Raw genomic sequence first — 15395 nt, forward strand, 5'->3', positions numbered from 1 at the left:
ACTTACCTTAGGGGGAAAAAAAGGACAGGTATACACTCGCACACACACGCACACACACGCACACACATATCCATCCACACATATACAGACACAAGCAGACATTTGTAAAGGCAAAGAGTTTGGGCAGAGATGTCAGTCGAGGCGGAAGTACAGAGGCAAAGATCTTGTTGAATGACAGGTGAGGCATGAGCAGTGGCAACTTGAAATTAGCAGAGATCGAGGCCTGGTGGGTAACGGGAAGAGAGGATATACTGAAGGGCAAGTTCCCATCTCCAGAGTTCTGACAGGTTGGTGTTAGTGGGAAGTATCCAGATAACCCAGACAGTGTAACACTGTGCCAAGATATGCTGGCCGTGCACCAAGGCATGTTTAGCCACAGGGTGATCCTCATTACCAACAAACACTGTCTGCCTGTGTCCATTCATGCAAATGGACAGTTTTTTGCTGGTCATTCCCACATAGAAAGCTTCACAGTGTATGCAGGTCAGTTGGTAAATCACTTGGGTGCTTTCACACGTGGCTCTGCCTTTGATCGTGTACACCTTCCGGGTTACAGGACTGGAGTAGGTGGTGGTGGAAGGGTGGATGGGACAGGTTTTACACCAGGGCAGTTACAAGGGTAGGAGCCAGAGTGTAGGGAAGGTGGTTTGGGGATTTCATAGGGATTAACCAAGAGGTGACGAAGGTTAGGTGGACAGCGGAAAGACACTCTTGGTGGAGTGGAGCGGATTTCATGAAGGATAGATCTCATTTCAGGGCAGGATTTGAGGAAGTCATATCCCTGCTGGAGAGCCACATCCAGAGTCTGATACAGTCCTGGAAAGTATCCTGTCACAATTGGGGCACTTTTGGGGTCCTTCTGTGGGAGGTTCTGGGTTTGAGGGGATGAGGAAGTGGCTCTGGTAATTTGCTTCTGTACCAGGTCAGGAGGGTAGTTGCGAGATGCGAAAGCTGTTTTCAGGTTGTTGGTGTAATGGTTCAGGGATTCCGGACTGGAGCAGATTCGTTTGCCACGAAGACCTAGGCTGTAGGGAAGGACTTTTTGATGTGGAATGGGTGGCAGCTGTCATAATGGAGTTACTGTTGCTTGTTGGTGGGTTTGATGTGGACGGATGTGTAAAACTGGCCATTGGACAGATGGAGGTCAACGTCAAGGAAAGTGGCATGGGATTTGGAGTAGGACCAGGTGAATCTGATGGAACCAAAGGAGTTGAGGTTTGAGAGGAAATTCTGGAGTTCCTCTTCACTGTGAGTTCAGGTCATGAAGATGTCATCAATAAATCTGTGTCAAACTTTGGGTTGGCAGGCCTGGGTAACCCAGAAGGCTTCCTCTAAGCGATCCATAAATAGGTTGGCGTACAAGGGGGCCATCCTGGTACCCATGGCTGTTCCCTTTAATTGTTGGTATGTCTGGCCTTCGAAAGTGAAGAAGTTGTGAGTCAGGATGAAGCTGGCTAAGGTAATGAGGAAAGAGGTTTTAGGTAGGGTGGCAGTTGATCGGCATGAAAGGAAGTGCTCCATCGCAGCGAGGCCCTGGACGTGTGGAATATTTGTGTATAAGGAAGTGGCATCAATGGTTACAAGGATGGTTTCCAGGGGTAACATATTGGGTAAGGATTCCAGGCGTTCGAGAAAGTGGTTGCTGTTTTTGATGAAGGATGGGAGACTGCATGTAATGGGTTGAAGGTGTTGATCTACATAGGCAGAGGTACGTTCTGTGGGGGCTTGGTAACCAGCTACAATGGGGCGGCCCGGATGATTGGGTTTGTGAATTTTAGGAAATAGGTAGAAGGTAGGGGTGCGGGGTGTCAGTGGGGTCAGGAGGTTGATGGAGTCAGGTGAAAGATTTTGTAGGTGGCCTAAGGTTCTGAGGATTCCTTGAAGCTCTGCCTGGACATCAGTAATGGGATTACCTTGGCAAACTTTGTATGTAGTGTTGTCTGAAAGCTGACGCAGTCCCTCAGCCACATACTCCCGACGATCAAGTACCACGGTCGTGGAACCCTTGTCCGCCGGAAGAATGACAATGGATCGATCAGCCTTCAGATCACGGATAGCCTGGGCTTCAGCAGTAGTGATGTTGGGAGTAGGATTAAGGTTTTTTAAGAAGGTTGTGGAGAGTGCCTTTCAGGAGGTGGGAAACCAGGAGATTGGATAGTTTTTTGAGGTGGAGGGTGGCATGCTGTTCTAATTTGTGGTTGGCCTGTAGGAGGATGCTCTGAACAGCCGGTGTGGATGTGGGAGAGGAAAGATTGAGGACTTTTATTAAGGATAGGAGTTGATGGGTGTGTTCATTGGCTGAGTTGATGTGTAGGTGAAGGATTAGGTGGGTGAGGGTAATGGATTGTTCATTTTGGAACCGGTATAGGGACTGATGGAAAGAAGGGTTACAGCCAGAGATGGGAACTTTAAGTGTGAGGCCTTTGGGGGTAATGCCAAATGTCAGACAAGCTTGAGTAAATAAAATATGGGAGCGTAATCTGGCTAGGGCGAAGGCATGTTTACGGAGGGAATGTAAATAAAACTTAATGGGGTCGATGTGGGGATGTTGTGAGGGTGACATGGTATTAGAAGGTGGAAAGTGTAACATGAGGCTGAAATTAAAATGAAAATAAAAACATATGGGGAGAGATAAAGGTGAACTAGAAAGCAACTGGAGATCTGGTGTGAAAAAAGTCGAAAAAGTGTTGGTTAAAGCTGAGCTATGTTGATCCTGTGGTGAACTTGGGTTGGTAAACAACGATGTGCATAAAGGTTGGGTGGTTGTGTTGCCGCCAAAACACGTTAAAGGGTGGAGAAATTTGGGAAAATTTCGAAAAAACTGCATGTAAATGTATTAAAAGGAGTGGTTTTGTGGTGGCACATTATGAAAATGAGGCTAACAATTGTCTGACGAAGAAATAATGACGTTAAAACCTGTGAGAAGCGGCTAAAAATGATCAGTGATGTGGGAAAACGGAAATGGAAATAAAGCGAAAGTTGTTAGAACTAGCCGAAATGGTTGTTTAATAGGTGAAAGGAACTGTTTGTGAACTGGAAACGGTGGATTTTATAGCAGCGGTAGTGTTGAAAGCGGAAAAAAATTTTTTGGTTATGATTTGGAAGTGAGTTATGTATATTTGTGCAGGTTTTATCAGACAGTACTTCATTACAGATAACTGCATCATCTGCGGAAAATATGAGCTAACTGTTAATATTGTCTGCCAGTTATTAACACAAATATGAACAGCAAGGATCCAAACTCACTTCTCTGCTGCACACCTGCACTTACTTCTACATCTGTTGATGACTCTTTATTTGAAATAACATGCTGCATTCTCCCTAACAAGAAATCCTCAGTCCAGTTACAAATCTGGCTTGATATCCCAGAGGATCATACTTCCCTGATAAGTGTAGGTGGGGGTACTGAGTGAAATGCTTTTTGGAAACCAAAAAATACAGTATAAACCTGACTCTTGATCCATGGTTTTCAGGATGTCATGTGAAAAATGTGCACATTGTGTTTTGCTTGATTGATGCTGTTGGAATCCATGCTGTTTGCATTGAGGAGGTCATTCAGTTTGAGATACCTCATTATGTTTGAGCTCAGAATGTGTTATATGATTCCACAACAGATCAATGTCAAGGATGTTAGATAGTAGTTTTCTGGATCATTTCTGCTACCCTATGGTTTCTTTCGACTAGTGGGCACTTTTTTTTTTTTTTTTTAATTCGGGTGATCTTTGCTATTTCTCTTTTTTTATCTCAGTATATCAGAGTCCTCACTGAGTGCTGATGAACATGGTAAATTTTCTTTCTACGTACAGTGGCACATTTAGCAACTTTTAGCTGTCTCTGTCTTTTGTACATTGTCCATCTGATGTATAACTATTCTACATTGATGAAAACTGCACAGCTCTTATTGCCATCTGAAATTATAAATATCTTAGCAAAAACAACCAAGTCTAAAGAAATAATACATAATAATGATCTGTAAACTGTTGGTGGATTTACCAAACATGAGACTGCTGATTCATCTTACTACAATTAAAAGTATAAATATACATTATTAGTAATATGTCATGTTTCTTGCTTGCATTTGACAATAACTTTAATTGTGGTCCTACATTAATGATAAGTAAATGATGGTGGTATTCTGAGGTCAAACTTCAATTGTTGGAACAGGTGAGACAAAGAAACAACCAAGAAGTTCTTCAAAAGTATGAATTTACTTTTATTTCTATAATACAAAACTGTAAACAGAGAACTAAACATTTTATTACTTAATATTTCAAAATCAAATTAAGTTAGGACTCCATGTGTTTTCCAATAACTATAAACATGTGATGCTTTTAGAATAAATTTTACCCTTTGTGAAACTTTTCCACATCACTGTTGTGCTATGTGTTTTTTTTTATGATACAATTTTCTCACACTACTCTCTACATAAAATCTGCTTCTTTTTTCTATAGCTTCCATGATCATATTACTGGAAATAGGAAATTTAATACTTCAATAAGGAGTCTGTAGTAAATGAGGTTGAAACAGAAGATAACTCAGCAATTATCATTGCTTTGTATCTAATCTGTTGACTGTTATTGGCACCCAAAGGATCTAGTTCTATCATCTAATCCAGATTGAGTACATGATTTTGGCTTATTATTGTGAACACCTGTCTTAGAAATTGCATATAGAAAATTTAAAAGTCCTTAAAGCTGATCAATATATACAGTTAGAGTAAAGAGATTTACAGTTGTGAAGTGTCCATTTTGAATCTTACATGTATGTGGAACTAGATATCTCCAACACGTAAGTAAGTATATGCCCATGTACATATATTTTTATATAAAATATAATCACCTATACAAACTAGCTCTTTAACCTAATTACATAAAAATCTACACTATAACACTAAATTATACAGGCTCAACTCATAATATGAGTCGACATTTTGTGCAGGTTTACTGTTCTGTAGTATGTCAGAAACCACATTAATTCTAGTCAAGGCATTTTTTTACTTTCTTACTATTTAACAGTTACAGACAAAAATAAAATTAATGTCAATGTCAGATAACAAATTTAAACATCTGAAATTCAACCACTTTGAATGGCACATACCAGAATAAAATAATTTATAGTTTCAGCATTCATATTTACACTTCTATAAACACTATACTATACATCTTGAGTAGTTGCAATAATATATACATGCTTCTCTCAAATGAGCTTGTTAATTATCACTATGGATTTAGCTCTATCATGTAAAATACATGTCTCAGGGCACACTTGTCAGTCTGACTGCATATTCAAATGTTAGATGCAACAGAAAATGAAAATTCAACAATGAAACACTGACCCATAATTGACATTCACCCATCTGGAAGAGCTGGTGATATATACTCAAAGACATTTACATTAACCACAGGAATTACAATATGGAACAGAACAAAGAATACTTTAATTCAGTGCAACACAGATTTATGTGTAATACTATAGTAATCATCAGTTTTATATTTGGTCGTGTTGAAATGTTACAATATATTCACAGCAGTGATCAAGAAAACAATACAGTTCACTGCAGAAAGACATTTTGTTCAAGTTAGTAGTGTTTCAGCATAAGTGCTGACAGATACAGTAGCTGATCAGTCTGTCAAATTATAAACATTAACAGTTTCTTCTGAAGTTTACTACAACTATCTGTTATTAGATTTGGGATCATTAAAATCGCTGCACTATTTACAGTAATTTAAAACAGCCTTTCTTTGGCACTTCTATATTATTATCTAATTTTCACTGTGCTGCTCTTGAGCTTTATCACTGCCCAGCTAGTGCTTATTCAAATGCAGTGAAGGCATATAAACCTACTGTAGTATTTCAGGAATTAATACCGCAGCTTTAAAATTCAGATATGTTTTGAGATATTGCCATTGGAGAATTAGAGAGAGAAAGAAGTAGATAGTTCTGCACTGTGCTTAGAGTGCTGTAGTGAGATACCTGAATGTGGGATTGGGTGCCATTCGGCTAGCTGGTTGCTATGTCTGTGACTGTGATGGTGAAATGCTTGTTGATTCAGTGATGATGGTTGGCGTAGGTACATCAAGGGAATCATACAAAGGGAACTCACAACACAGCACAAATTTAAGAAACCATGGCACTTCTACGTAGAAAGAAGGTGGAATGGGAATCAGTGGTGACGTAGATGCCTTGTAGTAACGATATTCAGCATTACTGAAAAAGAAGAAATTTATTAAATATGACAATCTACATACATGTCACATATGCACTTACATTTACTTGTGCACATAATTGTATTTGATGCATGAGAGGCAAATTAACTTACCATGTAAGTGGAACAACTGGATCAGATGTGAATGTTACTAAATTTTCTCATACTACGTAATTTCTACTATTGGGAAGATTTAAAATTTTCATATCAGAAGAAGAATCAAGATAGGAAACTAGGAGACAGAGTTTCCAGAATGAGATTTTCACTCTGCAGCGGAGTGTGCGCTGATATCAGCACACACTCCGCTGCAGAGTGAAAATCTCATTCTGGAAACATTCCCCAGGCTGTGGCTAAGCCATGTCTCCGCTATATCCTTTCTTTCAGGAGTGCTAGTTCTGCATGGTTCGCAGGAGAGCTTCTGTAAAGTTTGGAAGGTAGGAGACGAGATACTGGCAGAAGTAAAGCTGTGAGTACCGGGCGTGAGTCGTGCTTCAGTAGCTCAGATGGTAGAGCACTTGCCCGCGAAAGGCAAAGGTCATGAGTTCGAGTCTCGGTCGGGCACACAGTTTTAATCTGCCAGGAAGTTTCAAGGAGACAGGGTATTCGTTGGAAGGAGAAGTTGCTCAAAAAACTGAATCATGAGAAATGCAAGATTCAGGAAATGGTTCTAAAGGCTTTCCAGTATATTATTATATTAATAATACAATATTTTAATAAGTTATTTTAACTGTCTGTATACTATGTTCGGCCTGTTAAAGCAGCAGAACAATTATAACTACAATTTAGCAAGTCACTCCAACTTGTAGGAGAAAGGAAGACCTCTTCTGCCTCACAAATAAGGTCCATTTTTATGATAAAATAAATAATAAATAAAAATGAGGACAACCATTCACTGAGCTGATGTATTTGTGATGAGCAGACATACATAAAACCCCAGATAATTTCACTAGCCTTTGACCTACTACTATTTTCTTCCAATTTAAGAATGAACTTGGGAGATCAGGCAGAGATGGGAGGGGCAGATGGAAAGCGATTCATTATTAACTTCAGCGTTGTACCTGATTAAAAGTTTGGAAAGTTTACTGAATGGTAAAGAAAGCTCTAATCAATGGGAATTAAAGAAATATGGGAGCAAGGAAAAGAACAAAATTTATATAGATAAATACTAATCCACAAGAAATATAAACTAAGAAATATTGGAAGTTGGAGTGAAAGAAATTCTGTGATTAAGAAAGTGAAAATAACAGTGCATTCATCACAAAATGCTATATGTATTTGGTTTAATTTTTGATTCTATGTATAATTTTTACTTACATTCTGAATATAAGAATTTTGTCAAAGTTTTGAATATATTTTTTAGTTCTAAGTTCTGTTTGTTCACTTAAGATGTTTTTTGGATTTTTTTCCAGATGTATGCAAATTTCTGTTTCCTCTAAGGATTTCATGAATTTTACATACAATATAAAATGATTATTATAAAAGATAATAAATTTTGTTAAATCATATCTCTGACACATAAATCGATACTGTAAACAGCCATGCACAAATATGACAAAACAAAGGTAAATCATAATTGAAAAATAACATTTAGGACATTATACTGTAAGTAAGAATTATACATAGAGCCTAAAGTATTATAAGTATAAAGTATAAGTATAAGTATATAGTATAAAGGTATTATTAAATAGACCTATGCATTTCAAACAGTTTGTCGGGCAAAATCAAACAATGGGAAATCCAGGTAGGAACTTCAATGACGCAGGGAAAGATCGATTTGCTATTTACTGTAAAGAAGGCACATTAAGTTGCAGACATGCATAATTAAAAGATACTTACACAGAGCTTTTGGATACAGCCTTCATCAGGAAAAGAGAAACACACACCGTTCATACATACAAACAACGCACACCTCACACACACATGACCACCAACTTCAACAGATCATGACATTCTGGCCCAAGCTGCTGTACTTGGAGTCATGTGTGTGCGAGGTGAGCTTGCTTGAGTGTGAATGGCATGTGTTTCTCTTTCACTGATGAGGGCTGTGGCAAAAGCATTGTGTAACTGTCTTTTTAATTCTGACTGTCTGCAACTTAACATATCTTCTTTGTGGTAAGTAGCAATCTATCTTTTCCTACTTTTTTGATGCAGTATGTTGAGGCTACAGAACAGCATGTACAAGAAATAAAAATATATATGTTATATTTAAACTGCTGTAGTGTGTAAAGTGAAATATGGAGTATGAAATAGCTAGAATCTAGATTCACCAGAAAATTGTCATACATTAAGAAAGACAAACTCTGAACAAAGATAATGTGATTTTTAGACTAAATTAACAAACAAAGGGATCCTCATAAATCTGTAACAGAAAGAGGGACTGAATCGTGTTTTACCAGCAGTCAACAATGAGAAAGCTGAATACGGGCATAAAATAGAGTGGTCACCATGTCTGATTGCCATGCAGCATGCTTAGGTTCAATTACTGGCTGCTTGGGGACTGCATGATGTGTTGTAATGTGTTGTCAACTATAAAAGACTTGCAACTCGGCACCAAACTTCTCCAGGTGGGGACTCCTGTCCATCAGTGCCATATGATAATTTCATTTCATTTCCAGACTAACTTGTAAAAAGAAGAATGTTCAAGAAGGAAGGAATGATCATTAGTGTTTAATGTCCCATCAACATGGATGTCATTAGAGACAGAGCACAGGCTTACAATGTTTTGAGGTCAGGGAGGAAATTGGCCATTCCCTTTTGAAGGAACTATCCTCGCAAGTGCAGGGAGCAATTATGGAAATCACAGAAAACCTAAATATGGGTGGTTCGACATGGATTTGAAGCATCATTGTCCTGAATTTGAGCCTAGTGTGCTAACAACTGTCCACCTCACTCAGTAATAATGTTCGTGCACCAGTGATATGGTAGTGAATTATTTTACAGAGAAGTTGGAAACAATGAAGCTCATTGTAAGACAAAGGAAAGAAATCTATCAGCTTGAACTTAAGGAGTTCTACACAAAAAGAAAACTGTAACATCTTTGGGCATATTATGCTCTGTCAGTAACATTGTAGTAAATGAGAAGAAACCAGACTGTTTTTAGGAGTATTGTGAAAAGTGTACACTGAATTCTGGTATTTAATAGTATTTTCCTTGAATAAAACATGTTGTGTCATGATTAAAAATACTTACAGTAATCCTTAAAATATTTTTCCAAGAGAATGCATGTAGAAATTGCATGTTGGCTAAACTGAGGATTATTGGCAATAAAAGTTCTCTGATTACTTAGGAGTATTAATGTCTCTCTAAAGTAGTCACCGAATATGATGCACATTAAAATGTAATATATGTGCTGACAAGATGGAATTTGATTTACTTTGACATGGTGAAATTATGATCTTCTTCCACTGAAACATAATAATCATACTCTAAGGGAAAAAAGAAAAGAAATGCATTTGTCATTTACAACATGATTTCTCACTTTGGAATATTCTCATTTCTAAGGATATTGTGTTTCACTGCTCAATATTTCTTACAACTATGAGACAGTAAGAAACATAGTGAATGTGTTGAGGAAAATGTATTACAGACAGGCATTGTTATCCTGATGCAATATCACCTAAATATTATACTATGTAGTATGTTTCTTGCAAATGGGTTTTCCATGACTGCTGCAGCAGCAGCTATCATTAAGGTCCTTTGAACTGGAATAACTATTTTTAAGTCTACTCATTTACAGTCACTGCATTCTTATTAGCTAAAAGATGTGCAAAACAATTGCGTGACTAATCATAATTCAGACTAAAACACTCAATGAAGGAAACTGAGATACCCCAACTGTAGCTTTAACACTGTTCCTTAACTCGAAACAAGTTTCAGGTATCCCGCAGAAAGATAATAAAAGATAATGGTACAGATCTTTAACTGAAGATTCTGATAGTCAAGAAAGGGAAAACTGTAATGTAAGGGCAGTAAAGAGAACTGTAAAATACTGATGAGTTATTCACAGAAGAATGTAAAAAACTAGTAAGGACACTCTCAATGAAGATCAGTTCGGGTTATGGAGAAATTTAGGAACACATGAGGCCGTACTAACCCTACAACCTCTCTTAGCGGATAGACAGAAGAAAGACAAACTGCATTTGTAGCATTTGTAGACTCAGAGAAATTTTTAAATAAATGTTGTTTGGAACACATCCTTTGGAACCATGAAGGCAGCAGACGTAAAATGTAGGAAGCAAAAAGTTATGTATAACTTCCACAGAAACTAGACTGCAGTTATAAGTGTCAGACAACATGAAAGGGATACAGTAGTTGAGATGGGTGAGGCACGGTTGTAGCCTCTCCTCAGCGGTATTCAATCTGTACATTGAGCAAGCAGTAATGGAAAGAAAGGAGAATTTTTGAAATGCATTAACATTCAGAGAGAAAAAAAGCTTTTTGGCTTGATGATGACATTGTAATTTTTTCAGATATGGCAAAGGATTTAGAAGATGACTTGAAAAGAGGTTACAAGTTTAATATCAATAATAATAAAACAAGGGTACTGGAATGTAGCTGAATAAAATCAGGCAATGTCAAGGGAATTAAATTAGGCAGTGAGACACAAAAATTACTAGATGATTTTTTTTTATTTGAACAGCAAAATAACTGACTATGGCTGAAGTAGAGTCAAATGCAAACTGACAATAGCAAGAAAATACTTCTGAAAAAGAGAAAAGTTCCCACCTTACAAACATTTTATTTTTTAGTTTTACTGACTTCATACTCTGTGGTTGGTAGTAACATCATTGTACTTAGTGTATAATTATTTACAGGTGTTCTATCTGTTTTTGGGAACTTCTGCTGTGACTTCTCTGCAGTATGGTACTTAAAAAATGCTCATTCACGTAGTTTGCTAGGTGGTGTGGATCATTTATTGCTTTTCCCACTACGTTATCAGTATGTTATTATGCCCTTGTTTTTCTCTCTCTGTTTCCTTTTTAATGACATTCCAGAGGGTTAGAAAAGTTAAGTGTTAGGAAGTTTTTTTTTATGGTATTTGTCTGGAGTATAGCTTTGTATGGAAATGATATATGGACAATAAGCAGTTCAGACAAGCAAAGATATAAGTTTTTGAAATGTTATGCTGCAGAAAAATGTAGAAAATTATATGAGTGGATCAAATAACTAGCGAGGAGTTATCAAAATGAAATGGGAGCAAAAGAAATTTGTGACATAACTTGATTAAAAAAAGGGATCGGTTGAGAAGAAATATACTAAGGCATCAAGGAACCATCAATCTGAAATGGAAAGACATGCAGGTGATAAAAATTTATAGAGGAAGACTGAGGCTTGAGTACATTAAGCAGGTTGAAACTGATGTAGGTTGTGGCAGTTGTACACAGAACAGACTAGCATGGAGAGCTGAATTGAAGCAATCTTCAGACTGCAGGCCACATGAATAACAACAAAGATAACTCAGACAGCTAGCCTGAGGAAAAAGAAGAAGAAGAGCAGAAGAAAAAGAAGAGCAAAAACCTGAAAAGAAGTTATAGATAATAAGGTATAATCATTTTAGATTTGCTGTTTATATCATTAATTGATATATAAAACTAAATGGTCATTCATTGAGGGGTTGAATAATTAACTCTTTCACTGAACTGAATAATAGCAGTTATTTAGATCAGTATCGTTCAATGCAAAGTTAAGGCTTTACTGCAGTGTTATCCGCCCGGAGGTCTTGTACGCTTCTGAATACCTAGTAATGAACAAAAAGGCCTAATCGAAAAACTGGAGGCCAAGGAAAGGAAGATTTTGAGCAAGAACTTAGGTCCCATCAAAGATAATGGGGAATATAGAAGATGTCATAATCATGAACTGTATTCCCACACAGAGAAGATAACTGATACCATCTGGAAAAGGAGGATTATGTTTTACGGACATATGACCTGAATGAGCCCTGGAAGACTCACCAGTCATACGATCACCTACTTTCAGGAGAAGAAAACAAAATGGGCCTGGTTCACAGAGGTAGAGAAATACCTTAAAGATGTGGGGATCATCCATGTTGACATCTTGGAGCATGTCCCACTCAAGGAGAAACTTATGGTGTGACAGGGTTTCCAAGAAAAGCCAAAACTAAAAACAGGAAAGGCTTGGACCCAGGAGAGGAAGGAGCAATGCCGAGAATGAATTTGGGAACACTGGGCAAACATCAGAACACATAAACCAAGACAGTTGAAATAATGTGGTACAAAGATGGCCTGTATCAAATGAATGAATGAAACTAATTGGTATATTTACTGAGTAACATCTAGTTCTTAAACACATCCAGTGTGTTCTTTCCCTCCACTGACCGGTGTATAGTATGTTATAATCACTGTCTGATAACTTAAATATTTTGTGAATAAAACTGTCTGGCTCATTAAATAAATTTTCTATTTATGAGGCATTTCAGCAACTTCAATCATCAGATATCTGCAATTAAGATTAAAGGAACACAAAGAGTGGAAGTTGTTTGTTATACAACATCAAGCTACAAAAAATTATAAGATTAAAAATGTTTCTAAAACATTCTCTCACCAAAACACTTTGAATGTACAGAACAAGGTTCAGAGTCAGTATTAAAACATATGTCTGATTGGGGTGTCACCTAACCAACAGTTGAAAAATTTATTTATTTATTTATTCTCTTTAAGGCATTGGTCTTCTGACTGGATTGATGTGGCCTGGCATGAACTCCTCTCCTGTGCCAACGTTTTCATCTCAAAATAGTACTTGCAACCTATGTCATCAATTATTGTATTTGCTTGATGTATTCCAAACTCTGTGTTCCTCTACAGTTTTCACCCTCTACAACTCCCTCTAGTACCACAGAAGTTATTCCCTGTTGTCTTAGCAGCTATCCTATCATCCTGACCCTTCTTACTGTCTGTGTTTCCCATATATTCCTTCCCTCACTTATGAAACGGAGAACCCCCTCATTCCTTTCCTTATCTGTTCAACTATTTTTCAAGATTCTTCTGCAGCACCACATCTTAAATGCTTCAGTTCTCTTCTGTTCTATTTTCCCCACAGTACATGTTTCACTACCATATAATACTGTGATCCAAATGTAATTTCTCAAATTACGGCCTGTGTTTGATATTAGTAGACGTTTCTTAGCTAGGAATAACCTTTTTGGCAGTGCTTATCTGCTTGAATCATTCTTGCTCCATCTGCCATGGATTCTTTTGCTGCCTAGATAGCAGAATTCCTTGACTGCATCTACTTAGAGATCCCCAGTTCTGATATTAATTTTCTCACTGTTCTCATTTCTGCTACTTGTCATTACTTTCATCTTTCTTTAATTTGCTCTAAATCTACATTCTGTACCCATTAGACTGTTCATATCATACAACAGATCCTGTAATTCTCCTTCACTTTTACTGATGACAGTAGTGTCATCAGTGAATCTTATCATCAATATCCTATCATCTTGAATTTTAATCTTGCACTTGAATCTGCCTTTTATTTCTGTCATTGCTTCTTTCATGTGTAGATTGAACAGTAATGGTGAAAGACTATATCTCAGTCTTACACCCTTTTTAATCTGAGCACTTCGTTTGTGGTCTCCTACTCTTATTGTTCCCTCTTTTTCCTGTACATATTATATATTATCTGTCTTTCCCTATAGCTTACCCCTGCTTTTCTTGAATTTCAAGCATCTTCCACCATTTTACATTGTTGAATGCTTCTTCTAAGTTGGCACGTCCTATGAATGTATCTTGATTTTTCTTCAGTCTTGCTTCCATTATCAACGCAATGTCAGCACTGCCTCTCTGGTGTCTTTAACTCTCCTACAGACAAACTTATCATCATCTAACAGGTCTTCAATTTTTTTTCCCATTCTTCTGTGTGTTATTCTTGTCAGCAACTTGGATGCATGAGCTGTGAAGCTGACTGTGTGATAACTCTTGCACTCATCAGCTCTTGCTATTTGTGGAATTGTATGGACAATGTTTTTGAGAAAATCTGATGGTATATTGCCAGTGTCATACATTCTACACACCAGCATGAATAATTATTTTTTTGCCACTCCCCAATTATTTTAGAAATTCTGATGGAATATTATCTATCCCTTGTGCCTTAACTGGTCTTAAGTCCACCAAAGCTTTTTTCACTGGATACCCTATTTATTCCCTATTGACTCCTGTTTCTTCTTCTATCATGCCACTGACCAAGTACTCCCCCTCACAGAGGCATCCAATCTACTCTTTCCATTTATCTGTTCTCTCCTCTGCATTTAAGTATGGAATTTCCATTGCACTCTTAATAGAGGCATCCAATGTACTCTTTGCATTTATCTATTCTCTCCTCTGCCATTGCACTCTTAATGTTACTGCCCTTGCTTTTAATTTCATCAAAGTTTGTTTTGACTTTCCTATATGCTGAGTCATTCCTACTGAAAATCCTTTCTTTTTCCATTTCTTCACATTTTCCATGTAGCCATTTCACCTTGGCTTCCCTGCACTTTCTGTTTATTTCTTTAGATTCCCTGCACTTTATTTATTTCATTCATTAGTGACTTGTAGCTCTGCAATCCTGAATTTCCGAGAACATTTTTGTGCTCCAGAATGTCAAATCAAATATTTGTAACAAATCCTCCTCCTGTTATATCATTTTCTGCTGTTGTTCATATTACCCTATACTTGTCTGGCCAGAAATCCTTGTTGTCTTTGCATTTCACTTCACTGATCCCCACTATATCTGGACTGAGCCTTAGTATTTCCCTTTTGAGATTTTCTAGCTTTCTCATGATGTCAAAATTTCTGACATTCCATGCCCTGACTCATAGAACACTATTTTTTCATTGGGTATTTGATCCTTCCTCATGGGCACCACCTGTGAGGAAACCATGGGTAACACAAGAAATACTTCAGCTGATCCCCCAGAAAGTGGGACGAGTCTGGAATCTGTCGCCAATGGAGAGATCATCATGAAACATTTTCAATTTCAGGCCACATGTCCTGTGGATACACACTATGTGTCTTTAATGCAATGGTTTCTGTTGTCTTCTACATCCTCATGCTGTTGATCATTACTGAATTTTTTGCCTTTTAGGGGCAGTTTCCCATCCCAAGGTTAAGTGAGTGCTGTGAACCTCCGTCCACTCCTCTGCTCTCTTTGACAAGGCCATTGGCAGAATGAGTGACTTCTTATGCCAGAAATA

At 37.6% G+C, this 15395-nt stretch overlaps 1 protein-coding gene across 2 annotated transcripts in view; it reads right to left on the reverse strand.

Annotated features, from left to right (window-relative positions):
- Positions 1-4236: 4236 nt before the first annotated feature.
- LOC126188066 (uncharacterized) overlaps positions 4237-15395 on the reverse strand; it is a 411581-nt gene continuing 400422 nt past the window's right edge. For both annotated transcript variants that reach the window (XM_049929511.1, XM_049929510.1), the window contains exon 6: positions 4237-6207. In XM_049929511.1, coding sequence (XP_049785468.1) covers positions 6012-6207 — 196 coding nt within the window. In that variant the 3' untranslated portion in view covers positions 4237-6011. The remainder of the gene's footprint in view (positions 6208-15395) is intronic.

This window comes from Schistocerca cancellata, chromosome 5, assembly GCF_023864275.1.
Source record: "Schistocerca cancellata isolate TAMUIC-IGC-003103 chromosome 5, iqSchCanc2.1, whole genome shotgun sequence".
Taxonomy (NCBI): Eukaryota; Metazoa; Arthropoda; class Insecta; order Orthoptera; family Acrididae; genus Schistocerca; species Schistocerca cancellata.